Raw genomic sequence first — 22,152 nt, 5'->3', positions numbered from 1 at the left:
CGTCTCTTTTGTGTATTGTGTTATCCATCGCTTTTTCGTTTTTTTTCTTGTTTTTTTTATGTGCGAACCCACGACGCAATCGATACCTGTCCATCCCGTGTTGTGATTTTCTCTCTTTCCGCCCGTGATATGGGTGTGTTCGATGTTGTGGACGTTTACAGGCGTTAACTGTATGCGTACACGCCTGTTTTCTTTTCTTTCTTCTTTTTTTTTTCCTTATCTCGTCACATATTGATTCCGTTAAATGCATGTATGTCTGCTTTCACGTCTGCTGCGTTGCATGGCGAGGTGACGACAGGCACTGTGTGTTTTTATCTTATAAAGGGGTGTCATCCCGTCAATGCGGCACGCCTATGATCGTATTGGGGCACAATAACAGAAAGGAGACGGAAAATAGAAAAGCAAAGGTACTGGACACCATGTGCACATGAAAAAAAAAAAGAGAGACAGGAGAGTGCAAATACTTTATGTGGTTGTGCAGTCAGACAGGAACTGATATCTAGTATAGCGTACATCATATTTAGCACTCTGCTTGTGTATTCTACGTTGACGTCATCAAAAACAGCATGCAGTCGGCGACATCATACTATACTAAGTCATCTTACTCCTTATATACGTCATTGTAAACACTCGCAGTACACACACTTGTTTCATAACCGAGCCGTCTTTGAAAACGCCTCATGCCTTGTATTGCACGAAACACCGGGCCGACCGAAAGCCTAGCCCGCTCCGCACAAGCACATCATCACCCACAACAAAAGCGAGCCAATATCCCTTAACATTAAGGCAAGTTGGTTGCCGCAGTGGTGCCTTATTACCGCATCCCTCGTCCATGTAGATGACCCACCCTCACACCGTCACATATTGATTCCGTCTCCGTCCGAATCCCTCTGCCGAACCAACGCAGAAGAAGAGCCTGGATGTGCAAACCCAAGTTCCTTCTGGCATGGCCTTCTGTTTACTCTGTGCTTCCTGTGCTGTAAGGAGGATGGGGGGGGAGTGGTGGCCACGCCACCGCGTGTTTCCATGGTTACTGTTGTTCTATATATCCCTTTCTCTCTCTCTCTCTCTCCGACACTACTTTGACCTCCTCGAAGATGCTGCGCTGGATGGACGGCTGGGGTTGTTTACTCGCCCTCTCCTATCGGCTTCCAAATAAACCGGGCAGCAGAGTGCAGAGAGGGGGGAATAGTGTTATATCTAGTTTGCTGGACAGTACAAACTGCAGGCCGGGAGTGGCTATGTGGGCGCCATGGGGTGAATATGAGAGCGTTTTCTGGTGAGGTTGGTGGGATTGCTTTGATAATGCCATGTGTCGTATAATAACGGGGAGCTGCTTTCTTGTTCGAGGGTGCGGCACCGAAGGTTGCATGTCTGTCCGTTCTGACATTACTGAACATTTTTTTCCTTTTTGCTCGGATTGGGTTCTCCCTTCTTTTTTTTTTTCACTCTTCTTTTTTTTTTTTACACGTCGATTTTCTTCGGTCTATAACGCTCAGTCTGCTTCGAACCGGGAACTCTTTTTGTTTCATCGATGAGACAGGCTGTTTCTAAAAGCGTTATTACCTCATTTAGGCATAATCTGCGCTGATTTTTGTCTTTTCTCAACTGCACCACGTCTGGTATTCCAACAGCTGTTAAGAAATCAAGCGTGACATATCGAAATCTAAAAGAGCGTTCTTGAAATACGGTTTCCCTCTTTCGCACGTCGAAGCAATATTTTTTTTTCGCTCGAACTTCGACGAAGAACGATGCCTTGTATCTTGTCGAAACCATCGTTTCATTAACTTATACCAGCCACACATTCAAAGGGGGGGGGGGGGGGGGCTCTATACAGAAAAGGAGTATAGGAACCAAGTGAAGCAAACATCCGAACAAAATCCCAGATAGGACGTTCCGTACGAACGGGGAGTAATTCAAACGAGGCCCCGTCCGATTCTTTAGCTTTCGATGATTAATTGATCCGCGTCGATAACAAGAAATGAACTGCCCTAAGTTCAGATACAGGGGGTCGCGCGCGCGCGTGTGTGGGGTAGTACTGATAAGAGCTCCATTCCTAATAATACTTTATTTTAAGTGACACGTTGAAGGAATCCCGAATGTTCATTTTCTGACGTTAGCGAACAATTATTGTAAAGTCACCTTTGGGATAGAAATAGGACGTCATCTCTGTAGTTATTAGAACAAAATTTGGAGGACGTGTTTGAAACAAATAAAAATGTGTGAGAGTAATTAGTGATATTTCGTTTTCCTTTGAGCTCGGTTGTGCGCAAGGTTGATATCGCCTCGCCAGGCCCTCCTTGGGTTGTTCCGTCGGGATTTTAGAAACATTAAGGAAGGATTAATCTTAGCAACGAGGTTCCGTGCTGATCGCAATGTGGATTTTTTTATCCAGTGTCTTCTTTGTATTTTGCGTGCGAGACCAATCACATTTTTCGGCGACGCCAGTTCGTATATTTTCGTTTTAAATTTGTAAATCGAGGTGTTCGCGCGGTGTACATCGAGAGACTAAACGTGAAAAACATGTACTGCTTTGGCTTGATATTGTTTCAAACTAATTTTGTAATTTTATGATACAGTTCGTTTTCAATCAAAAATTAAATTTCAAAAAATACTTTTAATAATAATTGTCGATAACTTTGCTCTTCTTTCTTCGTGATGTGCAGTTAAAATGGAATTAGTTCAACGAGCACCTCTAGCCTTGAGTTGATGTTTCGCATCATAGGTAAATGATATAATGCAGTAATTCTGCAATTAGCCATGTGTCACGCAAACTCAATGAACCCAGTCTGCAGGTTTCTAAACTGAGGCTGGGAAACGAGTGAGACCGAGCTATTAATAAAATAGTATGTCACACGAACCATACGTCCCCAAGAGCAAGCATCTTGGCACAAAATCATGCCTCGTACATCCGTGCAAACCAAACTACCATCCACCATGCTCCCAACAGCGCGGATGCTGTCTTCATTGAGAGAAAATGCTAATTACCTGCCAGGTTATCGGTACATATCACAAACTCCAACACTCTCCTGGACATGCAAAATAAATGACTTAGGGAAAACATCACTAGGCCTCTTTAGACCGAACACGTACGCGTTACATATCGAATTAAAATACATGTAACCCAACTCCGTCCTGTCAGGACGTTTGTGGCAGCCAAAGTTTTCGCTCCCGCTGGTTTATTATTTACGTGACGAACGGATCGCGGCGACAGATACCCAGGGATTTTGGCTTTAGTGTCGTCTGCTAATATTTAATCATCCGCTAAAGGTGGCGCTAGTGGGCAAGGCGCGAGAAGTTTCGGTTTTCAACCGGAGACGTCTTGAATCTTGCGTGAAGGGGCTCTCCGAGTTGTTGATGATATTTATGAAGATGAATTTCTTTTGGTGTCAACGTATCGGAAAGAGGGAAAAGCGTGGTATGGGGAGAGGGGTATGTGGTACATATAAAGACCTGGGAAGGACCGCGATTCTTGTCGGTGTACGACGTCGCGGTTGCGTGTAAAGGACTGCGCGACTACGAAGTGCGTTGGGTGGGCTTTAGGTTGGAAGGGGGGAATATACATTTATTAGAAGGAATGGAAGGAAGGTTGGACTTCGTTCAGGCGCGCTCATATTTCAGTGTAATTAGTTGCTCCGTTGAAGGTTGTTTCACCGCATGAAGACTCTTAACGCGGGGAAGCTAACTTTACGGAACTCAGTTGGTAATACGTATTGCGTTTCTTTGTGTGCGCAGAGCCCTGTGGCGGCGTCGAAGGCGCAACCGTCCCTTCAGGCCGGGGGCGGTCGTGCCTGGGAGAAAGGGGATCTGTCTCCGCTGCTGATGATGAACACACTCGCCCAGCAGCAGATGCAGCAGATCCTACAGCACCAAGTGCTCTCGCCTTCCCAGCTACAACAGATCCTCACCACACAGCAGCAAACCTTCCTCTTCCAACAGCAGGTGAATACTACATCCTTCTAATACCTCACCTTCACCTCACGGTGACGTTGAGGTGCGGTGGAGAAATATTTGCAGAAAAGTGATTGGCTCGGGGAAGAACCTGCGTTGACAAAAACTGAGGTGACAGCGAAGATCGCGAGGGTATTTGCCCTCCTCTTGCGTGTACGGGTACGAATCGAGGAGAAACTTTGATATTCACCATTGCGTAAACTTCGCAGAGCTACCTCGCGCTTGACTAACCCCAATGATTCGCTATTCGCGCATTTCAATGCTACCAGGAACATCCCGCTCTTCCTTCTTTAAAAAAAATATATCTCCCGCGTCAAAAAGGGGGCGACATAAAAAGCGACTCGCTCCCTGTCCTCCCACGCCATCGCCAAATTAACGCACCAATCAATACCCATTGCCAAGCCCAGTCAACCAATTCATTCTTCCGACTTTTTCTTCCTTTGACCCCTTGTTAAGCAGGAGCCCCATTGTTAATATATTGATTAGCCAGCAGTTTCTACCCTCAACTTTATCATGTAAGAAGGCTTCCTTATATATATATATCTGTTTGTATTCCTATCTACCTTATTTCCCGAACAGGCGCTCTTTTTCTCTCAAGAATATAAATAGCGCCGCAAAGAAAAATAGCCTTTGACCTCTTTCCCTTCTCTCGCTTTTTTTTACAACATGGCGGCCATTGTGGCACACGCCCAAGGCGACCTCTAGTGTCAGAAGGGAGAGCCGTTGTATCAGAGGTACATTATTTTAAAGGAAAACTTTCCTGGTTGTATTTTCTCTTTCGTGGCGACTGCCTTCTTAGAGAGTAAGCATTTTTCTTCGTCATAACGACGTTGTCGATATAAATATGCGAGAGAGAGAGAAAAGAAACGATAGCGCGCCACTATTTTTTCGGGCATTAAAATCAGGGTGGGGTGTACTTTGTCGGCAGTCGATGGGTGTGGGAATGCTTTCGCAAAAGGGCGAAGCGTTGAGGAAACGAGACATTATTTCATCTGGTGTGTCCAGGGGTGTATTACTCGGCTTCAGCACGAAAGTAGTAGGTGTTGCAACACTTCGTGACGACGTTTTTATGCTAAATATTACGGCAAGTATTCGTGAATACACATGTGCTGCACGCTGCTCCCTAAAAACTACTCTCCCTAAGTTTTCCTCTCGCTGCTCCCTAAAAACTACTCTCGCTAAGTTTTCCTCTCGCTGCTCCCTAAAAACTACTCTCCCTAAGTTTTTCTCTCGCTGCTCCCTAAAAACTACTCTCCCTAAGTTTTCCTCTCGCTGCTCCCTAAAATCTACTCTCCCTAAGTTTTCCTCTCGTGCTCGGAACCTCTGGTACTATGGCAGTCGACGTCCCTCTCGTGTATTGGCATGTAGTGGAAGTCATGCCACTGCCTGTGACGCGTCAGACAGATTACCAAATGGAATGTAGTCTCAATGCCCATTCTCCCGTTAGCTATGTCTGTTGTCATCACTGTGTGTGATGAGAAAAAAAAATATGTGCGATGGAACAAATTATGCGAACAATCCGGAAGTCGCTTTGGAGGCTAATGCAGTCCTAGTTCGGCGACTAGAACAATATCCCCCACTCATCTCGCACAATGCGAAAAAGACGTGTGAAAGGCATCAACCGGCGAGAACACTCTAAGGTTCCATACGTGTTCTGCTCACGTCCCAGATGCGCACGGAGACCCGCACGAACTCTTCCACGGTCTAGATCACGGCACGCTAAACGGCACCGGCGAATCCACGCTTGGAAGTTAATTCCTGTAATCACCAAAGCCGGCTGCTTTCGCTCATCCGTGCGACAGCGGCCATCTTATCTTATGAGCTTATCCATGTCCTTTCGCAGCAGTATAGCTACAAATACGCACTACTTTTTCTGATTTTTTGGGGAGGTTCGGCTGATAAGAGAGCTTTCCCCGCACAGCATACGTCCGGATCCATCAAAGACAATCTATGCCAATTTCTTTTACCAAGGTCGCTTTTCTCTTGTGTAGTTTAAGCAACTTCCTTCAGAGCACTGCACTACATCACACATTGTTTACTGCTTCTCGATGCATTGCGGGGGAAGCATCTGGTTGCTTATACATTCTAGCGCTCAGGGAACTAGTGTTCCCCCCCCCCCTGCCTCGTTGATGTACCGGGCGTTACGACGTCGACCTACACGTGACGATGTATCTTTGCGCGGCACATATTGAGGGCACACATTTGCATCCAGCAACACCAACAGCAGCAGCAACACCAGAAACAGCTGGAGACGGTGATCCCTCAACTGCAGGAGCAGCTCCAGTTCATCATGGTGCAGCAGAGCCAAGTGCTCCAGCAGCTGAACGGCATGAACAATAGCAGCGGTGCTGCTATCGCCTCCGCGGACAAGAACAAGCCGGGACGACAGCAGCTGCAGCTGCAGTTGCAGCAGCTTGCCCTTCAGCAGCACCAGATCATGCAGCAGCTTCAGCTATCGCACAGGCAGTACCTCCTCGGCCTCCCTCCCTTTCTCCTACCGCAAGGTACGTACCACTACCGTTTATTAAACTTCTTTTTTTTTTTTTTTTTTTGCGCAACACTGTCTTTGCCCTGGTCGCGTTAGAATAGAACTAGCCCTTGTACCATCAAAATGTCTGCCTTCGAGCGGCCCAAAAACCCTGGTCAGTCACCAAAATTGCCGGACCGCACACCACCAATCGGGAACCTCCCCTTATCTATTCTTCCCTACAAAAGGAAAAGAAAGCAAAGCAAGGAGTCCCAATGCTTTCTCTATGACTCCCATCTTTTCATCGTATGAGTTTCCCAGATGAGACCACACCCTACTGCAGACTCAGAGTCGCCAACGATCCCGCGTCAAATCACCTCCGATCACGTAGCCACAAATAGAGGACACATGGCTCCATGTTGAATGTATGTGTATGCATGCGACTGAACGATGAAGGGGAGGTCGGGTTTCGCATGCATGAATACAAAAGGCAGCGCGGTGCGTGTGTTTAGATATTTATGCACGTAAGTCCGGTAAACAATGCCGCGCCTGTCTCATTTTGATTATGAGCCCGTGGGCCGTTATGGACGCCGTGTTGTGCTCTTTCTCGTGGGAGTCATTACGTTGCTGGATTACCGGCCAGATTGCTGGAAAGGCGGCTTGGAGAGGGGGAAAAAAAAGGGAAGTGAGGGAGTGAATCGTCCCTAATTTGTTGTGCGTAGTGTTTCGTTGAGGATATGTCACGGGGTTAAGTGACACACACACACGGCAGGCACGTTCGGTTTATTCTCGTTTTGTGAGCGGGATGGTCATCTTTCTTCAGCGTGCGTGGGTGGCGGCGGCGGTGTTTTGTTGGGAGAGGAGGTTGCGTGTTGTGTGGAAACACATTGTCGGCGTGGAAAACGAAAGCAGTTGGGAGAAAAGTGTGGGAAGTTGTTGTTCGCGGTGGCGGAGATATACGAGCTCTTTCTATTTCTGGGTTCTTTAACCAGTTCCTTTCTCTTTTTTTTTTCTTTTTGCAAGAGGACGTTAGAAATGTCTGCTTCTCAGTCCAGCGAAAAAGTTTTGATTACATAAATCTGGATTTTTTGTCAGCTCTGTCGTTAATGGAATGTGAGTCAAAAGGAAAGCGTGACCGATTGTAAGACGCGATACAGTCCTGACAGCGGCCCCGTTTAGAAGCGCACCGCGTCGGAGCGGTTCGAGATTGGAATCGGAACGCTTGCGTTTACACGGGCCGCTCCGAGCGAGTGGGAGAGAGTAGGCGAAGCTCGAAAACGAGAAGGAGGTAGAAAGGATGCGATCTTTCCGCTAGACTTGAGAAGTAACCTGGTTGCAGTAACTAGTTTCTGATAAAGTAACTAGTAACCACCTAATTACTCTTCCTCAGGGAGTAACTTTCCATTCCAACTAATTACTTGCTTCAGTAACTATAGTTACAGGAACTAATTACTTCCTTCAGAATTGCACGTCCTTGAATTTGAAAAGGATTGCAGTTATCACTAATCAGAAACAACAGTGTGACGCCGCAATAACTATTTTGTTGCTGAAAACATTGATGAGGAAACCGAAGCGTTTGAAAAGGGGAAAGACAGTTAGTCGGAGCCCTTATTTATTTGTTTATTTCACGCTCCGGTCCAAAGTAGTATTTGCTCTAAACGACTTTCTTGTGATAATAAAAATCTTTCGCAATTGCGCACTGTGCATATAAATTTGCAGAGCGCCACCTATCGGGAGGAACCCGGTGCGCACCAAGGTGCTTTCGCCGAGCGAAGCGAACCGAACCGACTCGATCCACCCCTCAGAAACGAACCGAGTCGGCGCGCATTTGGAGCGCTCCTACATGAGCGAACTGGGTTGGCTAGTTCGGTTCGGGTCGCTCTAAGCGATCCTATGTAAATGGGGCCAGCGATTATCGTGTCTCGAGTTCAATGAGCTATCAGATACAGTAGATACCCACAGACAAAAATCGAATTCGACTATGTGCGTCGTCGTTTCCGAAAAGTGATGCATGAAACACTTATTTCGCTTCCTGGTCGGCGACGGACAGAACAATAGATAGATAGATAGATAGGTAGATTGTTTGTGAGTAGGGAGGGACTAGAGAGGGACGAAAGAAGATTTTCCCCGTACCACCATAAGGTATCGCAGGGGAGAAGACCCAACAGGCCACGGACAGGTTGAGAGTAACTTTTCTGTCCCGCAGCCATGAACACGGACTTGCAGTCTCTCTGGAAGGAGGGTGGGCAAGTCTTGGACGACGGCCCCCTAAAAGCTGCGGGCCTCAACGGCCTACTGACGGGCTCCACGGGAACCGGCTCGAACCTCAGCAACGTTGGCGGTGCCCTGAGCAGTCGGCAGTCGCCGACGCTGCCGAGCGTGTCTCCGGCGCTCCAGCAGCAGCTCCAGCAGCCCCAGCAGCAACGAATGGTGAACGGCGGAGTGTCCAACAACCATATCCAACAACAGCAACACGCGCTGCCCTCGGGAGGAGGTCTTCCGTCTCACGGGGGCAGCGTAGAAGGGGGAGGCTCGGCGTCGTCATCACCGTCCACGTTCCAGCAGCACGCGGGGAAGGAGGAGAAGTCTTCCAGTGCCAGTAGCCATGCCTTGTACGGCCACGGTGTCTGCAAGTGGCCAGGCTGCGATGCTGAATGCGAGGATTACCAGGCGTTCTTAAGGTGCGCAGGTTTCACGTAACACGAACTCGTTGTACGGCGTAATACAGCCACCACTAGTACTTCTGCCACATTGTTGGCGAGTTGGAAACCCAACAGAATTGTCACTGGAGCACTTCCTTTTCTCGTCTCCGTAGACACCTGAACACCGAACATCAGCTGGATGACCGAAGTACAGCACAGGCCAGAGTCCAGATGCAAGTAGTTTCTCAACTGGAGCTGCAGCTTGACAAAGAGCGAGACAGGCTCCAGTCAATGATGGCCCATCTTCATATGAAACCTCCCAATGGAAGTTCCTCTGGATCTGGAAACAAAGACCTGGTGAGGTCACACTTACCAAATGAGACATCATTATTGCAATGACAGATTCTTTGGACTATGTCCTCTGCCCAATGTATATTTCATTTCGAGAGTTCTGATGTTACAGATGCTGACTTCGACCCCCAAGCCAGCAGCGTCCTCCCCTCAGGCCCTGCCAGTGATGTCCATCAGTCCAAGCCCTCCCCCTCTGACCATGACGACGGTGTCCAGTGCGCTGGTGCCCAGTAGGCTCCTGGCACTTCCAGCGTCGAATCAGTCAGGCGGAGGTGGCTCGGGGCCCATTCGGCGGAGGCTGAGTGATAAGGGCGTTTCTCCGCTCTCAGGTACGATGCGGAGCACTGTTGCACGTAACCTTGCAGAATTTGTGACTCCACAGGAATATGATCTGTCGCGGATAGCAAACCTCGCAGCTAATTCTCGTAGTCTCACGTTTCGACTTCATTGCAGAAGTGTTCAACTGTAGTGCTTGTCAAGGACCAAGAGTACCATATCAAACACACCTTTTCTTTGAATCTGTAGGCATAGATGTACCGTCATTACCTGATTCCTCCATTCGGCGGAGGGTCGCGGAGAGAGCTAACTTGGACATTACGGAAGGTAGGTGATCACTATGTATGTCCTTTGTGTGTATCGCATATATTTACGGTCCGAAGTTTTCGGGAAATATTTTTTGCCAAATTTGGGGGGTAAAAATCGGATGGAAGACAGCAGCATCAAATTCGGATGAATTAGGGTGTAAAATTTCTGGAATTATATGATATAGGTAAAAAACCGGACTTACCAGGCTTGTTATACATATCGCAGATGTAAAAAAGAATGCAGCTTCCAAACTAAGCAATGACACTGTCTGCGACAAAATGAGGACAGTGTCGAAAGGTCTACGGCAATTGAAACCTGCATTGAATGGAATGCTAATTCAGATCTGTGTGGTAATGCAAACCTACTACTTCGCTTAACGTGATGCTGTTTCACGTGAGAAAGGCTTTTTCTTTCTCGTTTCCGCGTCGAAGTAGGATAAAAGGGCATCTGAGTTCCGTTACGTTCGGCGCTTCATCGGCAATTCTAGTTACTTTGGCTCCTGACTCATTTCTGTTCAGAACTGTCTATGTTGCTACTACTAAGTTGCTTTGCGCTGGGCGTTGTTTCGGCGCGACGTACGCGGAACTGCCGCCGCACGCGTGCGGATATACTGTATGCCGGAATTTCTAGACTGCTGATATTCGTGCGCGGACGCTTGTGGTCGACGAATGTGGCAACATTGGCGCGCGTCACTCGCTATGTCCTGGCTATGTCCTGGCTATATCCTGGCTATGTCCTGGCTATATCCTGGCTATATCCTGGCTCTGTCCTGGCTCTGTCCTGGCTCTGTCCTGGCTCTGTCCGCGTCCCATGTGTTTCGGGTGGTTGTCCGCGGGCGTTTCTTCGCCGCGCGCTCAAGGCCACGGCGTGCACGCGACGTTTTCCCGACTCTCTCGCGATACCGTAGTCGTGCGCCGTAGTTCCGCGCCGCGCGACAAAAGGAGTCTCGGTTTGGGGAGAAATCGGTCTTTACCCGGATCACTAAACGTGCGATTCGGGGGGGTAAGTTCGGGGCAGAATCGGGTGAAATCCGAAAACCTCAGACCCTATATATATATATTGTATATGCACGCAAATTTGTGTTTCGTTCATTCACTTCAACTTTACCAATTATTGTTGCTTACAGAAATCCAGCGAAATCGCGAGTTTTACAAGTCCGCAGATGTTCGGCCTCCATTCACGTACGCCTCTCTCATTCGGCAGGTAAGACTGTGCAATGTACTGGTGCATTTTTATCGCATTGTTCCTTATGGTTGCTGACCGCTTCTATTCTATATTCTACAGGCTATAATCGAATCTCCTGATAAACAGCTAACGCTGAATGAGATATACAACTGGTTCCAGAATACTTTCTGCTACTTCCGTAGGAATGCTGCAACTTGGAAGGTTTGTGGTTTTACTGATTCTCTCCGAAGTTCATGCTATTTTCTTGTTGTCTGGAGACGAATTGATAACACTGCACTACTAATTGGGGGCTTGCTTGCACAAATGTTGAGGAAATTCCTCAGTGTTGTCCTTGGTCACTTTGGCACTGCTCTATGCACGAGTAGCGTTGAGGACTGTAGAACATAGCACTGCCAAAGCTGCTGAGGACACCACTGAGGACACCACTGAGGAATGTCGCAATGTTCATGCAGGCAGGCCCAGATCTGTTCCTCGTTCCGTTTAGTACTTGTAATCTCATTGAACAAAATATTGCGCAACTGCGTACCTCGCTACAAATAGTTTTACCCTTTGATTTTAATCCTATTCTTTCATGACCTCGTTCCTTGAGTGACAGGATATTTTCTGTGACTCAGACTAGTTTCAGTTTCATATCCTGTTGCATTTGCTCTCAACGGGGGTTCAGCAGTGATGGCCAGTAGTTAACTACGTGTAGTTAAACTACTAGTTAAACTACCTGATTGTAGTTAAAAAGTAGTTATCAACTACTTGCAGAACTGTAGTGTGCGACTACTAGTTAAACTACTATTTCGAGTAGTTAACTACAGTAGTTAGGTTACTGCAGGCGCCAACTACTTCCGATTTTGCCGCAAGCTTTACGGGACTACTGTGCTTCCGACTTTTACCTTGAACTACTTGTTTGATGAGAATGGAGGTGCAGTGTGCATGTGTACTAAATCTTCACTTTTATCACTCCTTGTGATACATATTTAGGTGTCCAAGAACATTATATAGAATGGGATTGGTGTTGATGGACAACGTTAAGTAGTTATAGATGTAGTTAAAATACATTGCAGTAGTTAAAGAAGTGGTTTTAACTACTCCCCTGAAAAGTAGTTAAACTACTAGTTACACTACTCCATCGCAAAGTAGTTAGTAGTTATAGTTAAACTACTGTAGAAGTAGTTAGTGGCCATCACTGGGGTTCAGTAAATGTAATAGTGAAGTAGAATTGTCTAGACGATGGGCAAAATAAGTATGTACTAGGGGGAGACAAAAAAATATAGGTAGCAGTCCTGTGTGCAATACTGCTTTTGCAAACAGAGAAGAAAAGTGCTGTTAGAGATTAAGATAAAGAGGCTGTTCTTAGGGAGTTATTGTGTTTCTCTGTGGCCAGTATCTTCCATCACTTACATTGTCTTCACTTATCAGTGCATGACTAATGGCCAAGACACAAGACTCAAATGCATACTATGTCTACAACGATTTTTCTCACAAAATTATTTATTTTGTGCATGGTGCAGTAGTATATACTGCATCACAGTGTGTGACGGAAGGCACTGGCTATGCTGACAATTTATTGATACTGTTGACTAATGAATACTGTGCAGTCCACAGTCCAGCTGTGCAGCGAGACTTTTTAACAAAGTCTTGACCTCATATACTGTTACAGCCCCTATGATACAAAGACCAAATTCTTACGAAACTAAAAGCCCCATTTTGAGTTGCACTTTTCCCAGCTTACATATAATCCACTTGTTACATTTCTTCCTTTTGTTTCTGTTTTTTGGTTTTAGAATGCGGTGAGACACAACCTAAGCCTACACAAATGTTTTATGCGTGTTGAGAACGTTAAGGGGGCTGTATGGACTGTGGACGAAATAGAATTCTACAAGCGTAGACCCCAGCGCCTCCAAGATCGGATAGCAGGGTAATGACCTCTCTCGAACGGTAACATGTTCACCTTTTGAAAGCACACCTTTGTAACACTCCATTTTCGTTCCTCCTTCTCTCTTTCTCTCTCCTCCTCTTCTCTTTTGCAAAAAACCCATCCCTTCGCCTATATATATGCTCCTGCACTTTCCTGTTGCTTCGTGTATTCATTTTCGCAAACTATACACATCCTCCGTTTCTGCACGGCTCCAATGTCACACGCCACGTACGTATTGGTGACTACTTAAATTTCCCCCTTCCCCCCCACGGCACGTCTACGTCTGCTTTTTCTGCATTTCGTTTGCTTTGTTTCCCCCTCGCATATCCATCCCGTATATTTTTGCCCCATCAATAAACCCCCCCCTCTCCAACGAAACCGGCATGCAGAATGCCATCCGCACCAATCTCTCTCTGCATAAGTGCTTTGTGCGTTACGAAGATGACTATGGCTCATTTTGGATGGTGGACGACAGAGAGTTCGTTAAGCGGCGGCACTTGAGCCGAGGGCGGCCCCGAAAATTCTCCGACTTCCAGAACCCGCCGTCCCAATTGGCACAGTAAGCCCCATCACGTAGCACAACGTCCCATTTCTATACACTGTAGGTCGGGATAGTAGAATCTATAGCGGCATCTTTGCTTTAGATTCGACACTCTAAGAGGTTGCTTTAGGTAACTTAGACGTACCTCAGAGAATGCCCAGCAAAATGCACCCAGAGTAACATCACAGAAGATGGCTACTGTCGGAACGCTGCTGGTCGGCTTGTAGCTCACGGTGCTGTCCGTGTCCTATGCATGCAGCATGATCCCTTTGTTCCCTGCTCTGTCTGTCTCTGTCTCCTGTTGCCTGTGCCGTTTGACTTGTCGTGGGTTTCAGTAGTCACTGATGCACTTGTTGTATTGTGTGGTTAATGTGTGTCCTTCTGAGGACTTCACTGACTCAGAAGCGTGCATTCTCTTAACATCTTAAGCTGTTCCATATTACGTAGAAGATATTTGCTGACTGTAGATGTGTAGGCATAAAGATAGTTCAGACCCCAAGCAGCACAACATCTTGGCCCAATATTGGCAATATTGGCCCAATCTTGGTCCAATATTGGGCCGACATTGGCAATATTGGCCCAATATTGGGCCGACATTGGCAATATTGGTCCAATATTGGGCCGACATTGGCAATATTGGTCCAATATTGGGCCAAGGTGTTGTGCTGCTTGGGACAGTTGCTTAGAACAATATTTGCTGCTTATAGACTTGTTAGTTTATGTGAGGGCAATCTCAAATGCAAGGTATGAATATAGGTTCATAGAAATTTTGTGGAAGTTTAAAGCATGTTAGCTAACATTGTAGAATAACTTCATTAGGAAGGATATATGCATGTTGATACACTATAGAAGAGTGCAAGGCACATCTGGGCCTGCATGCACAAAACTGTTTGAGGGAAATACGAGTTTTTCACTCAAGCATTATATAGTGCACCCGGTGTGTGTTGAGTGCTTCCTTCAAACAGTTTCGTGCAAGCGGGCCAAGATCTCTATGGAGTCGTTTTTGGAAGACTTGACTTGAAGTCGTTGACTTAGGAGTCTATCGCTAGCATTATCTTAGGTGGTTGCTGTATCCCTGCAGGGGTTTACCGGTGCCTTCACAGCAAGTTGGACAAAGGTCAGTTCGTAGTCCAACGCTCCAGCAAAGTCCGGGTCTCTACGGAGATTCCCTCAATGCTTCATTGCAAGTAAGTGTAAGAACTTACATCATGCTTTATCGTGGTTAGTCAGTTAGCTCCCAACCTATCGTGCATTGAAAGAGTTTACAGAAATAAACGTTTGAGTGACTTTAATGTCGACATTGTAGTCGAAAGGCAAGTCTCACATGCATCCAGACTCTTGCATCTGGTGATTCCCAATTCATAGCTGATGGAAATGTTGCTGCAAAAATTGCTGGCACGTTCCATAGGCTGCTGGTAATCTCAGCAGACAGAAGTCTACTAACGCATAGTACTTGAATCGTTCTCGTGTTCAAATGTTGTAAACGCTGTGATTCCGTCGACACTCTTGACTAACTTTGGGCCGTTTTTCTTTCTGGCGGTGGACGTGCAGGCGGCTCTGGCAGAGAGCAACCTGTCATTCCTCAGTGCAGCAATGTCTGGAGCATCAGGCAGTGCACCTATTGCTAGTGTGGCCAGCATCATGCCCAGCCCACGACCTCCCAGTGCTGGAAACACTTCTCTCGGCAACATGGCCTCCATCAATGAAGCTGAGAGATTTGTCATCAGTATGGTGGGCCAGGGTCTACCGGGGGAGAGGCTAACCAGGTAAGCGCATTTTATAAAATTTTTATTGTAGCTGAAGTATTGCAATTTATTATTTCTACAGTCTAGACCCGAAACTGAAGCTAAACACAGCAACTGTACAAAATACCGTATTTCTATTAAATTTGCAGCCAATTATTTATAATTGAATTGTATTGTCATTTTCATTTCTAATTTTTGCTTCCATAACTGCGACTGTGAGTAGCTCTGGCTTCTGCCCTGCCAAGCGATCGAGCCATTGATTTGAGATTAAACTTGCTGATTACATTTTCGGATTACATTTTAACCATATCTCAAGACAGTCATCAATCACCCCTTATCTCGGCCTACTGCTGTTGTGACATCCAAGGCGGAATACTCATGCTGAAACCAGATATGAATATGCCATTCGTTTTTCTGGTTTATCTCACAAACTACACTGATTTACTAGATAATTTTTTGCACTTTGGCATCTACACCTAACTTACACCGGAACACAAGTCTAATCTAAAAATCACTCGACAGCTCTGGATTGTCCTTTTAAAAGGAAAAAAAAAGGCCACTTTAATATCTTTTACTTGGTGACTGGCAACTGCCTCGTAACTGCCTTAGTTGCAATTAACCATTGATGTGTACTTTGGAAGCTGGAGCCAATAATGCGTTCCTATGAATACAACTTCGCTATTTCGTTGACTTCTGTTTGAAAGCTATACTCTGATAGTGTAGGGTTGAGTGTAGGACTGAGTGTATAGTAACAACCATTCCTCGCATGCCTGAGCCCTTCACCTCTCACAGTTTCCCCTGGCCTCACTACAGCAATGGCGTCCACATCAAGCAGGAGCCAGAAGTAGAGGAGCCAAGTAGTGACATGGAAGACAACATGGACACATCCCACCCCTTGGCCATTGCTGCCTCCACCAATGAAGAGGAGTCCACAGAAACCCGTCCACCATCAGGAGGAGGCGACCACGTCGGCCAGCAGGGAAGTCACAGTGGGAACAACAACAGCAGCAGCACAGCCAAGGACTGCGAAGACGAAGAAGAGGCCGAGGACTTGTCGCTCTCGTCGTCGACGACGACGCCCTCCGAGACTCCAGTCAGTGTGTCGTCGTGTCCTCCTTAGGCCTAGCGCAGGACTTCCTCCCCCTCCTCGCGCGGGGGGCAGAACGAGGGTCGGGAATTTCATTTCGGTCCGCAGCCGAACAACGTCACCATACCTCAACGCAATTACCTCAAAGGATGGCGGGGAAGGGATATTTTGCAAAAAAAAAAAAAAAAAAGAAACACTCGGACAGACGGGGCGAACTCGGTCTTCCGTCCCCCTGACGTCCGCTTTCCTGAAGTACGGTTCCTCTTAGATATATTCGTTACTGCTATCGTGTTTCATAAGTACAGTTTTAAACGAGCGAGTTGGGTCGTCGTGTTGAGGCCTCGTGTTTTTTATGTAAAGAGTAAAAAAAAGACGAGGCAAGCAGATTTCGAGAGAAAGTGGTAAGCACTACAACCATGTTCCTGTCAGCATATCGCCTCGCTGCGAGGCATTGTAGACGTAGTGTGAGTGGGAAAGCGCAAAAAAAAAAAAAAGTTACTATACACATACTCGTTTCGTGTGGAAGAACCAAGTGTCAGAGTCTCTCCTTACCTAGCGGGAAAAAAAAAAAAAACCCTAGTTGGTAGAGGTAAACACTCTCAGTAGGAATCGTACCGTATATCTTCTTACGATACCATCTCGTCCGACATGATGGGTGATCGGAGTGCAAGGGTTGAGGCCCCTCGTCCCCCCCCACCCCCTTTTTAGGTGAAATATCCCCCTTCCTTGTTCTTGCGTTGTGCGGCGTTCTCCGAATGATCTCTCTGTTGGTTCGATCGTTCCAGCATCTATTTTTTAGGACTCTGTTTCGAAGTACGGCGACGGAAGTTACTCTGTGTTCTCCCGGTTATTACGTTTCTGCGATCACGTGAGAGACTCATGCACGCAAATGGACGAAAATGGACGTCTCCCGTTTTTGTGAACTCAGTTTCGGCAGAGGAACAGGACAGTTTGTGTTTCTTCTTTGTTTGCCCCTTTTTCTTTCTTTCTTTCGACCCGATTTTTTCGTAAGTGGCCAGCACGCCTTTCGGAAAGCCATCATCGTCTGTGACGCCGTCATCACCCGTCAGCATTCCTGGTGATATCATGTCAAGCGTAGGATCTTCTAATGTGGGCTGCCGCTCGTTCAGCTTCAGTTCCGGCCTCATTTTATGCATTTGGACTTTGTGTAACTCTTTTGTTACCATTTTCCCTGTTCTTTTATTACCTGTTCTTTCTCTGCTCTGTTTAACAGTGACCAGTCATTATGTTTTGTGTGTTATATGCTTCTGTTGATGCCTTGACAAAGGGCAAATGACCTGTTCTTTCATTCAGGGATGCAAAGCCCCGATTTAGTGCCGTATTAAAAGGCAACATTTCAGGGTCAAGGGGGACCAGATTCATAAAGTACTATAAAATTTTTCAGGCACTGTGGAACAAGAACCACAACCACGATGCTTTTTAAAACCTAGTAGCTACAGTCCAACATTTTAAATGGTTTTGAGTTTCAAATCAGTTTTCACCATTTTGTGAAAGTTCAGTATTCTCTCAAAAGTAGGGAAAAGTGAAGAATTAAAAATCCTCCATTCCAATAAAAAAAAAAAATACAGAAGACAACTGGAACAGGGTGGGAACAAAAATCAATTAACACGTCAATGACAAATGGAAACAAATTCAAAATTTGGGGAAACTCTGGGCTGTAGTACTGCATACCAAAGCTGAAACTCCTACTATTCGTTCTGCGTTGCATCCCTGCTTCCATTCAGGTGTGTTTACTTTCTGAACCCTGACCATTGCGCTCTATCAATACTCTCACATTTTCCTCTGAATATTTTTTATGCCTATAAGCTTTGTATTTTCTTTTTTTTCTGTTGTGAATTACTGAGACTGGTATTGAAGGTATTTATTGAGGAATGTACATAGAGAACATTGTCAAACGCCGGCCGTCTGTAAGATTTTGTATCTTGCTTTCATTTTGTGTTCCAGTTCCAGTCATCACCATAATTATTATTGTCACCTTTACGCCATGAATACCTGCCAGTGTTGAAATATTCATCTTCATTTTCACATGTATTTTATTTCTCTGTGACCTTGTCCATGTCGTAAAATCTTGAGATAAGATAAAAGAAAGGTTAAGATACAACACTGTTCCATCTCTTCCTAGGTTTTCAAGGGGGAATTTAGCTGAGCATGTTGCCATAGTAACCAAACATATCAATTATGTCCATGTTTCATAGAAGTGACGTGCACTGAATCCATTGAGAAGCCACTGATCCACATATCCTGTTGTCAGTTTTGACACAGTTTTTTTTTGTTTTTTTTACGTCCTTATATCTGGTATTGCACAAAACACATTTTCGGATGCAAGCAATTACTGGTGTCACGAATACGCAGATGCAGGGTAAAATAGGTAGCTTTCATGTTTCTTTGAAAGTTCAGTAGCTATTGAACTATTTCTGAGAAATCCAAGAATGCAGTAACCTAACTATATAAGTTGTGCTTTTCTTACAGTATTATGCTGCATTTGTGACAGTAGTATACCTATTAGCCTTGAAACCACATGTTACACTTCAGTCGTGACCAGTCATAATCTGTACTTAAGTTAACTCAGTCACTCAATGCATTCAAATTATAGTAATATTTGGAAAGCATTCTGTTAGTCTCTGAAGGAAATGACAAAAAAGGCTTTGTGTCGTTGAAGCACACTTAAATTACAGCTGTCACTTTGAATGGCTCTTTCATAAATGAATATCGTTGCATACTGAGACAGGAACTTTTACCACCCATGAGGGTTAAGTGTGACCTGGAGTGGTTCGTAGGTTTATTTGTTGTGAGCAAGGCTTATCGTGAATGAAACAAAGTTCCTCTAAATGTGGAAGCTGATACAGAGGCTGTATCAGTTTGATATCAGTTGATAGTGACACTATTCTCAGAACCATCAGTCCATGCATATATACTACTGCTTTCTGTCGTGTACATACATGTAAAGGCTTCATGAAATAGTATTACCGTACAAAGAGTCATGACATACCGGTGTGCCATTTCGTTACTATTATCCTCATGTACTATTCTACAGCATATTTAGTATATAAATCAAATGCAAAAGAATGAATAGTTACTGATATGCATTTCTTGTATTTGTTATAGTATTTCCCTCACTTTGAAAGTTCCTAAGGTGAACTAACAGGCTGCCTGTCCCATAGTTGATTTGCCGAACATGCTTTTAACATAGGATGTCCAAGGACGTCCATAGGACGTCCAAGTAGGGCACAAAATGCAGAAATGTGCAGCGTGGCTCATACTCATTCAGAGATGTTGCAAGCAGCTTATTCTGTGAAAAAACATTATTTAGACAGAGAAAATTGAAAAAAAAAATTTTTGCAAAAGAATACTACAAACTAACACAGTTAGGCATACACTAACTGCATGGAGGATTGATAGCATATAAATGCACTTGCACACAGTCATTGCATTTCAGTTACATATATTGCAGACGTCCCAAGTGGTCAGAAAACATTGTTTCATGCAATCATTCATCTAAAGAATATTTTCTCAGGTGAAGACAGCGTGAACCATATGTAGTTTGTTCAAAATACTCAAGTCGCGTTGGCATACAGATTACCAAACGAGGTTTCTGATCTGCAAGACTAATGATCCAGCCTGCTAGATGGTCCACACAGCTAGCTGTTTTCATTCGTCCCATACGGTTCTTTTTCTGTACTCGGTGTAGTATTTTTCCCTTCTGTGGCTTCTTGATCTTGGATGTGTGTACAAACCTTTTACAAAATTCCACCAGCAGTGCAGTGACATTGAAGTCCGTTCAGTTTTATCTCGAGAAAGAGTGGAGGAAGGGAGGGAAACGGATTCACCTCACAGCAATAAAACAAAGGACGAGAGACAAACTGAACCGTAGAAAAAGAAAATGCAGTGTTTCGTCTCTGTTTTGTGTACATCCACACTTAGTCAGCGTGGACCAAGATTACAATAAAAAAAAGTGATTATATTAGAGTTGTCTGTTCAGTTACTACGCTGCTGTCAGGGAACATGTTACGCAGCTTTATCTGAAAGCCTTTCTCTTGGGATTGTTTTTTTTTTTTTTTTTTTTTTTGCTGCTAAAACAATGATTACGGCCCCCTGGTTTTCTGCTGCGGCAAATTCAAAATTCTGCGGCACCGACTTGTATAAATTCCGCGATTTTCCGTGGCAAGCGGTCGACGGCTGCTTGAAATAGGGAAACACTTTATTTTCTTGGATAATGTGGGAACAAAAAAATATTTTATAAAATTACAGATTCGAAGCACTGTTGTGGCTCAGCATTACATACATGATATCTTGAGTACTCCTCTGACTAATGCCGTTTGTCGCCTGCAATCATTTTGTACCTGCTGAAAGATCTTTCAGCATCTACAGAGTTTATAGGAACTTTATAGGAGGATTATAGGAAGGAGCTTACAATACATGCCCTGTGGAAATTAGATATTTATTATATTTATTATAAAATCCCCCGCTGCCACCGCTAAACTGCACACGGGAGGGGCGCCGCCCCTTCCTCAGGCGCCCCTTCCTCAGGAGTATGCACAATAAACTTGGGCTAACGTTATCCTAAGCTAAACTGCAATCTGTCTGTGTTGGGCCTGCAGCATGGGTAATTTCGTAAAGCAGGCTTCACCTCATGCAGAGAAGCCACAGGTGGAGCCCACTTTCGGAGGGCGTCGTTCATATTCTGCGAATAGTTTGGATATTGGGAAATCCGAACGTTGGGTATTCGATTCGCGAATGAAATACTTTGAGTGATTAATATTTGGTTTGAATTCGAGAACTCGAATATCCGCGCACCCCTAAAAATAAGGGATTCCGTGACATTCCGTGCCAAACGAAGAAGAACGAAAAACCCGGTGCCTTGACAATGATACAGAAAGGAAGAGGAATAAAAGAACGAGAAACAGGTGTTTTCGACATAGAATTTACGATTTTCCAATCGTCCCTACTGCTGACACTTCAGAAATTTTATGTTCCATTTTGGTGTTACGACTTGTAGGGCTAAATCAATGCATTTAATTTTAGTTGTCTACTAATTGACAAAGTCAATTATGCCCAAAACATCTAGGACTTCTCCAGCGGAGAAGAGCCCTTCCTCCCTGAATTTTTAGGTCCAGCTTGTTACGGGGAACACTCGAAGTAAATAAATCAAGTGGTTGCAGCTTTCTCTCTCTCTCTCTTTTTATGCAGGCGTCGCTCATGATCTCAGTTGTCTCGCAACGTAAACACCCAATTATTATTATTATTATCATTTTTATGCAGTGCGATTATTTCACATACATTATCCAGAGGGAAAAAAACAACGTCGGCAAAATGCCGGGCCGACGTGTGCTTCCGACCTAAAAGTCGTTGGGTCGTCCTTGCAAAAAAAAAAAAAAGTCTGGGCCAAGCTTGGGGATTGACATTGGCCTTTACTCAGCCCGACTTAATACTGCCAACCTTGGGCCAATGTGGCAGACCGACCTATAAGACATGGGGCCAACACAGGATCAGTGTAGAACCAAGTCTGGGCAGTAGCCGGCCCTTCGTCGGCTAGATGGTGGCCCACCGATTAACAGCAACGATGGGTCAACTATAGGTAAGGTGTGTATTGTCATCAAATAGTATATGAAACCTATCTGTGGAGATAGCTCTGCACGTATATACGAATGACGGAGTGCGCGATCATCAG

The 22,152-nt window shown here is 45.3% G+C and overlaps 1 protein-coding gene across 8 annotated transcripts in view; it reads left to right on the top strand.

Moving 5' to 3' along the window:
• The window catches only part of LOC135398946 (forkhead box protein P1-like), a 227,485-nt gene extending 207,040 nt beyond the window's left edge, over nt 1-20,445 (top strand). For 6 of the 8 annotated variants that reach the window (XM_064630527.1, XM_064630526.1, XM_064630522.1 and 3 more), the window contains 12 exons: nt 3,736-3,942; nt 6,164-6,455; nt 8,625-9,099; nt 9,234-9,417; nt 9,524-9,740; nt 9,937-10,014; nt 11,123-11,199; nt 11,281-11,382; nt 12,957-13,090; nt 14,713-14,819; nt 15,169-15,397; nt 16,169-20,445. In XM_064630527.1, the coding sequence (XP_064486597.1) occupies nt 3,736-3,942; nt 6,164-6,455; nt 8,625-9,099; nt 9,234-9,417; nt 9,524-9,740; nt 9,937-10,014; nt 11,123-11,199; nt 11,281-11,382; nt 12,957-13,090; nt 14,713-14,819; nt 15,169-15,397; nt 16,169-16,496 (2,430 nt within the window). In that variant the 3' untranslated portion in view covers nt 16,497-20,445. The remainder of the gene's footprint in view (nt 1-3,735; nt 3,943-6,163; nt 6,456-8,624; nt 9,100-9,233; nt 9,418-9,523; nt 9,741-9,936; nt 10,015-11,122; nt 11,200-11,280; nt 11,383-12,956; nt 13,091-14,712; nt 14,820-15,168; nt 15,398-16,168) is intronic. The other 2 variants (XM_064630524.1, XM_064630523.1) reach the window with 2 other exon arrangements.
• The last annotated feature ends 1,707 nt before the right edge of the window (nt 20,446-22,152 follow it).

The sequence above is a fragment of the Ornithodoros turicata genome, chromosome 6 (genome assembly GCF_037126465.1).
Source record: "Ornithodoros turicata isolate Travis chromosome 6, ASM3712646v1, whole genome shotgun sequence".
In the NCBI taxonomy this organism is placed as follows: Eukaryota; Metazoa; Arthropoda; class Arachnida; order Ixodida; family Argasidae; genus Ornithodoros; species Ornithodoros turicata.
This window is presented reverse-complemented; position numbering and strand designations above follow the sequence as displayed.